The following is a 7,568-nucleotide window of genomic DNA, read 5'->3' as shown; positions in this document are numbered from 1 at the left end:
ATTGCTGAGCGCATTACCTGTTTCCACTCTCACTCGGTTTGCCCACGCTGCGAGAAACAAAATGGCAGCTTGTGATGCAGTTTGTTTTACTATAAAATGGAGTGGAAAAGAATATTCTATCGACAAATTATCGCCGACAGACACGGTCGGATATCTAAAAGAGGTGATTAAGGAAAAAACCGGAGTTTTACCCGAAAGACAGAAACTGTTAGGTTTGAAATATAAAGGTAAAAAAAAAAAGTTAGTCGCTATTAATATTTGGTAGAGCTGCAGATTGAGAGGGAAGCGTGTGTAAATTATAAAATTAAATGTGGTTAAATTTTAAGTTATGATGGATAGGAAAGTTTCTTAATGAGATGAGTTCCTCAAATGAGATACAGCTTTCACACATACGCCGTAAATCTTGAAATTAACACTATCTCTTTCCAAGGCGCCTTTTTCAAATTGTTTTGTCACCAAACAACAGTTTTCTGGTGTATTTTTCATTTCAGGGAAAACTCCTGATGATGATGTGCGCCTGAGCGCCTTAAATTTGAAGTCTAACACAAAGATTATGATGATGGGAACAAGAGAAGAAAAATTAGTACGGCTTGTTAATTTTTTATAAATATGAAATATTAGTCCTGGGTAACTTGCTCTACCTACGTGAATAGTATGTTATGATGACCTGAATTTTCAGCAAATTGAAAAAAAAAAGAAGATATCGTAGCTGTGTCAATTTTTGAAAACTTTAGTCTGTGCACCGTGTTCTATGGTGATGAAAGAAAACCTAACACTAAAAAGGTTTTTTTTTTCAAACATGTTGCTTGCATTTTCCTCACAGGCTGAAGTGATTTCTCCTTCCGAAGAGTTATTGAACAATCAAGTAATAAATGACTTTGACATTGAGGAAGAAGAGATCCAAATAGAAAACAGGTACGTAAACCTTTTTAATGACATTGAATCAAAGTGCTCCATTAGTCATTACTTTTAAGGTCAAGATTTGCATCCTCATTCCCACACTTTTTGCCATATCTTTTTTTCCTGTCAAAAAAATGTATTTTTCACTTCTCCAATTTCTCCAAAGGAATAATTTGTACACCAAAATTTTGGAATGAAAAATGTAGGCCACGGTGCTCAAATTTTGAGAGGTAAAGACCACTGTACTTGTTTACCTTGCCTATCAATTGAAAAACAATACCATGTTCTTTGTATCCATGCATGTTTATTGGCTACACACAGTTTGCACAGTGCAATACTGATTAATTGCCTTAAAGAGGCTCTGGGGAATAAACCACACAAACTCTTTTACTCCTCAGAGCTTCATATGGCAGTCCATGATGTATTGCTAAATTTTTAAAGATAAAAATTGGTGGAATTTATAATCTGTAAGTTTGTTGTAAAAATATAGATTAAAGAACAATTTTTGGCTTTTAATATTATTTTAGGTAACCAACCATGTTATATCTTTGCAGAGATGAGAATCTTGCCAAAATAGATAAAAGAATATCAGAATATAAAGTGGAAATACGTAATCCACCAAGAGCTGGAAAGAAGTTACTGGTACTTGATGTTGATTACACAATATTTGGTGTGTATATCAGTTTTAACTTCTTTATCAGTTTAAACAAGAGCTACACATTCCATCAATGAAAGTTATCATCGACGATGATTTAGTTAAATAATCAGTTTGCAGATTTTAAAAATGATACTTATTGTATCTCTCAGTTAGAGCATGCACTATGGAAATCATTGGTCAATCAAAATTTTGTTTGAATTAAAATCTTCTCCCTCTATTTGAACTCAGAAATATAATAGATATCTTACTAACCTCATTTTTCTGCACTGATTGATGACCTGCATGCTTTACATTTAGGCCATACAGTATAACTGTACATGTAAATCCAAGAGGAAAAAACTGTGACTTACAGTAGGGACCTTAAACTCCATTACATTGATCTAGAGATTATGTAACTATTTAATTTCAGATCACAGATCAGTTGCAGAGACTGGTGTGGAACTTATGAGACCATATCTTCATGATTTTCTCACTGCTGCCTATGAGCATTATGACATTGCTATATGGTGTAAGTGACTGTATTAAACAGTTATTGACTGAAGTAAATATTGATAAATACTCCCCTAGACAAAGCCAAGGGGAGTTTTTAGCAATATTAACTTAGCTTGAGGTAAAAAATTGTTTTAGTATAATAATTGAATAGTAGGTGCTTTCAAATTATGTTGTAAATATTTATTTTGATGTTGAAACCGTTCTGTTTTTAATAGGTTGTTTGATTACTCATATCGAGATAAGCAATCAGTGTCCATTTTTAGAAATTAATAGGTTTATTTAATTAAATCAGCAAAACCTTCAGATCTTTCTTTTGAAAAGTGTCAGGCCAAACTTACTAGCATGAATTTTCTCCTGTTCCTTGGTAACATTGACAAAATGCAGTGCAGCCATTTTGAAACTTGTAGCTCTCTTGCTACTGTGTATAACCACCTTGCCCAAGATGCTCATTTTTATAATCATTGCAGTATACTTAAAGTTACACTGAATTTCTTAAATTTGAAAAAATAAGTAACCAACAGAATCAACAAGAAAGTAAATTTGTTATGCAAAAACTCATAGGAAATTTTTGAGAATAAATCCTTGTCAGGGATGACCTTATTCAGGAAAAGTGTGATTTCCATCACTTCTTGAGAGGCTGGTGTTTGATCCTCCACAGAAGGAATGACTAGTTGTACAATCAGCAAACTATGTCAATCTGTAAAGTAAAGAAACTGAACAAAAAATTAAAACTTGGAAGAAACTGCCTGTTGTAAATACCATGTGTAGTGCTCATTTTGGTATAATTAATGATTTAGTACATTGTATTTACTGAATATTCCAATAATATTTTTCCTGCTGTTTGTAACATAGCTGCCACCAGTATGAAATGGATAGAGGCTAAAATGAAAGTAAGGAAATTATAAATGAGTAAGTTATATTCTGCGGTTTTACAGTTGTTGAATTCTTCATAACTGTGTATCTTTTTTATCTTAAACTATGTCATGATTATAATAATAATAATAATGATGGTAATAACAATGAAAACAATAATTACAATAATGACAATAGAGTTGACTTTATAATTAACATTGATAATAATAATTAATAATAGTAATGCTCATCATAATTATTATGATAACTACATGACTATAACAACAACTTACAATGGTTATGATGATTATGATATTAGTTTTACTAATAGTGATGATGAGTATGATGCTAACTTATTAGTTTCATTAAACTTTGTATTTTTCTCCAGGAACTTGGTATTTTTGACAATCCAAATTACAAGATTTCCTTTCTTTTGGACAGTGGAGCAATGATTACTGTTCTGTCAACAAAATATGGGCTTATTGAGGTAAAGTTTTATATTTAAACAACTGAGTGAAATGTGAAGTAGGAAAGGTGGCTCTGTGTCACTAATGCAATCTTTGAATTGCTTAAGACTCATTTTTCTTGTAGACTAAGCCACTTGGTGTTATATGGGGAAAGTTTGAGGAATACACAAGCAAAAACACCATCATGTTTGATGATCTCAGAAGAAACTTCCTCATGAATCCACAAAATGGTTTGAAGGTATAGTTATATTGTGCATGTATTCTGTTAGGGGTACGTTTCAAATTAAGATTATTTTTTATCTGAATCATCAATAATTGCACCTGTTTACAGCCTTTATTTTTAATGAATAATTGAAATGAAAACAAACAAACACAGTGTACATATACAATGTTTAATTCAAGCCATTATTTAGTGTTGCATATAGATGACGTTCTCCATTGCCAAAAAACTAGCAAGATTTTAAAAAGAAACAGATTTTATCTGTGAGATGCATGCTGTTTCCTACAAATGTACTTAATTCACAACTGTGCTGTCATTTTGTTTTAAGATCAGACCTTTTCGAGAAGCCCACAAAAATAGACACAAAGACAGAGAACTGTTAAAATTAACAAAGTACTTGAAGAAGATTGCCAAACTAGATGATCTTAGTGATTTAAACCACAAGCACTGGGAGAGGTATGTATGATAATTAATATGTACAGTACAATAATAATAATAATAATAATAATAATAATAATAATAATAATAACTCAAGAATGTTTATTTGTTATTCAATTTGTTACAAGATCCCTCTAACATGGGTTTATTAAAGTATACAGTCACACATGTCTTCCCTACATGCTAAGACATGTATACAGATATATACTGTTATACTTAGAACCAGTAGCAAGTGATTTTTGTTTTGTGTAATTATGATGAATTACTCTTTCCAAAAGAATTTACAATCAAAGAGTAATGCTAATTTAAGTTTTTTTTTAAGTGCCAGGTGCAGCAACAAAACCCAATTTTTTTTTTCAAACAAATACATGTTGTGTGTTCAATAAATCAGCTCGAGTAAATTTTTCAAAGGCTAACCAAATTGCATAAGCCTGTAGGGCAAGTGCAATTTGTGGTCTTTGAGTGAGTGCTGATTTATCTCAAATTGCAAAAGAAAAATAATGTGATTATTAGTTAATAATATACAAGCAAAAAGATTACTGTTTTTGCTTTTAGTTGTTTTTATTTCGTGCCATAGCTCACTAGTTCAGCTGCTGGCCTCTGTCTTATTGCCAGAGGTACCAACTTTTCCCTCAAAAACTTTCTTCAAACTCTTAACACCTCTCTGAAGAATTATTGATCATTTATATTCTTTATCTTGTTAGGTATCAGTCAATAGTAATAAGCATTACATGAAAGCTATCATGCTTGTAATCTTCCCAGTCTTTCCTATGAACTGTTGCATAAAACTTGTAGAGAATTGTATCCAGGACCTCTTGTTAATGCTTTTATATCCATTTTTGGAAGCCAGACTTGAAGAAAGTTGTTTTCCCTTTGTTGGGTGTTTTTGTTTTTTGCATTCTCCCCCAAACTCTGAATTAATTTAACTCTTTTGTTGTGATTTTGCGACTAACCTGTCAATCAACATAATTTCAACTTAAACTTCCTGCACTCAATTTCAACTTTCTGCACTCAATTTCATCATTCCTGGATGGGATTGATGCTAGTCCATTGCAAGGTTACCCCCTAGCATTTCATTAGGCTTCTCACCTGACAATTTGGCAATACCCATTTATACTCCTGTGTGGGGAGAAGCACTATGAGTGAAGTGTCTTATCCCAGAACACAACTCAGTGATCTTAAACCAAAAGTCCAGTACACTGATCATAGGCCACTGTGTCCCCCAGCATGTATAAGGACATTGTGTTGATTTAGATGGACCCTTCTAACTTTTAAAGTCACTTGCTTTTGAATTCCTAGATTACTTTCTAATGTTACTGATTAGTTTGTTTGTTTTTTTTTTTCAGCTACAAGCCATGATGAATAATTTTCAATTTTGATATAAATGAAGACAGTTGATATGAAGACAACTCCAGGAAGTCTAAAACAAGAAAAAAAAAATTCTGATTAGCTTAAAGTTTTGTACATAACTTTTACTTTGGATGAAAGTTTTAAAAATGGTGTTGTCTTTGTTCTCAACAAGCTTTGTAATTGTACATCAGCCACCGTGGGTAACTGGTGTTGTAAACTCCTCTGGAGGCTAACATGTAGTTATTTATGCATACCTTTTATAGTCAACCTGATGTTAAATATTGATGGTTGTTGATATTATTCCCATCAGAGTTTATTGGTCCAAATAATTCTCTCCAGAATTTGTCATCAGGTTTTAAAAGTAATTGAGGCCTGGAGTTGAAAGCTCAATTTTGCTTGTTACGTACAGGGTGTGTCTGTGGAGCTTTGCTCTCTTCAGAAAATACAATAACTGTCAAATTTATTATTATTATTATTCTATTGTTATTTAATTGTTTTCTTAAAGTAAGCAATTACTCCTAAGCCCTCTGTTTATCATAAGAAATTACACATACATTAATGAGTGAGTAGAAAATATCATCAGGAAAATGTCATTCCCTACTACATACTCTTGGTTACATCCCTGCCTCTCTCTTGGTAACCCAAAAAAGAGGGACCAGTATCAAGTGGTACTAGGGCACCAACAGTAATGTTTTCATCAAGTGCTGTATGTGCACAAACCATCTGTTAAATGATGCAATTAAAAGACTACAAGGCAGTGGCCAAATATAGGTTCAAGAGAAGTAGCTACACTGATTTGGTTCAGCAATTGCCTGGTGACCACCAAGTTGATATGTTCCAATCAATGTAGCAGAGTGGGAAAGGGTAGTTGCCATCAAATGTTACAGAGAAGAATTCCCACCTCTCGTGTCCCCTTGAGAAATTTTCTCTTTTATTAATAGCCGACCTTTGTGTGTAAGTGGAGAACTGTACTATCACTTTTCCTTTTCTAATAAAATCCCACTCCTCCCAGTAAGAGGGCTCTTTTCAGTTAACATTTCCTCCCACCCTTCTAAACAAACACTGTGTATATTCAGAGCAATTTGGAAGAGGTGATCTGTTCTTTCAAAAGAAAGGAAATACTAAATATTTCAAGCATTACACAGATGTTTCATTAAAAGCAGGTTATAAGACCTCTTCCCACCTTCTGTTCAACTTTAAAGCTGGCTCTTGTGTTTGGGTTTTACCTTACAGCCCCTTTATGAGCACAGCCTCCTATTATGCCGTCAGCATCCATTTAAGGAAAAACTTTGTAAACCTCTGATTATACTTCAGTCTATGCTGAAGGAGTGCTGTTAAACAAATACCTTGTTTTGGTATGCATTGAATAATTGGCTGTAGAGTGGGAAAGAGTTGCAAAGGGGAAGGCATAGTCAGGAGTATGCAAGCAATCATTTGTAGGAAACAGTGCCACGTTATTGAATTGCTTGCTTTCCCTGTTAAGGCTTACATTGTTCTGCAAATCCAAAATGGCAGAACGGGCCAAGCATGTTAATATAACTTGTACAAGTCTGTGGAGCTGACCACAGCAAATTATTAAATTTAATAGCACCGTAAGAAAACACCCAACAACACACTCACTTGTCTTCTAGCTTGACTCATTATCTATGGCAGTTACATGTACAAGCACCACAATAGCTATTATCTTGGACAAAGTTTGTTCAACTTCTTTTTATTAATTGGGTATAAAGGGCAACAGACTTTCTTCTGAACTCAGATGTCCCTTTAGACAAGTGAGGTGCTTGTTTTACCTCTCCAGAAAACCTCACAAAACAACCTCTAGGTAAGAGGCAGGATTCCCTTGCAACTAAATGGTGCACACAATATGAAATCAAACACAAGTAACTGACACAGAATTATGTGTATTATACTATTGCATCTGATTAATTACTTTTGTCTGATAGGAAAAGTTACTTGTCCAAGACATTCGGACGGTCCAAATTTCACACAAGTAACTGACACAAAATAATATTTATTATACTATTGCATCTGACTGATTACTATTGTCTGATTGAAAAAGTTACCCATCTAAGACAGTCAGACAGACCAGGCTTCCTGCTCTGCTACTAAATTTCACGCATTTGCAGATAAGCTACTGAACAATATTGTTAGGTTTGCTAATTGAAAAGGCCATTAGTACAGTAGCTAGCAA

At 33.5% G+C, this 7,568-nt stretch overlaps 1 protein-coding gene across 1 annotated transcript; it reads left to right on the top strand.

Moving 5' to 3' along the window:
* Positions 1-30: 30 nt before the first annotated feature.
* Positions 31-6,392, top strand: LOC113683996 (ubiquitin-like domain-containing CTD phosphatase 1). Its single transcript, XM_027201287.2, has 10 exons — positions 31-227; positions 492-583; positions 824-915; positions 1,455-1,570; positions 1,968-2,066; positions 2,903-2,940; positions 3,291-3,389; positions 3,494-3,607; positions 3,918-4,045; positions 5,374-6,392. Exons 1-10 carry the CDS (start codon positions 62-64, stop codon positions 5,384-5,386), a joined length of 957 nt encoding a protein of 318 aa, XP_027057088.2. The 5' UTR covers positions 31-61; the 3' UTR covers positions 5,387-6,392.
* The last annotated feature ends 1,176 nt before the right edge of the window (positions 6,393-7,568 follow it).

This window comes from Pocillopora damicornis, chromosome 2, assembly GCF_964200805.1.
Source record: "Pocillopora damicornis chromosome 2, jaPocDami1.2, whole genome shotgun sequence".
NCBI classification, from domain to species: Eukaryota; Metazoa; Cnidaria; class Anthozoa; order Scleractinia; family Pocilloporidae; genus Pocillopora; species Pocillopora damicornis.
This window is presented reverse-complemented; position numbering and strand designations above follow the sequence as displayed.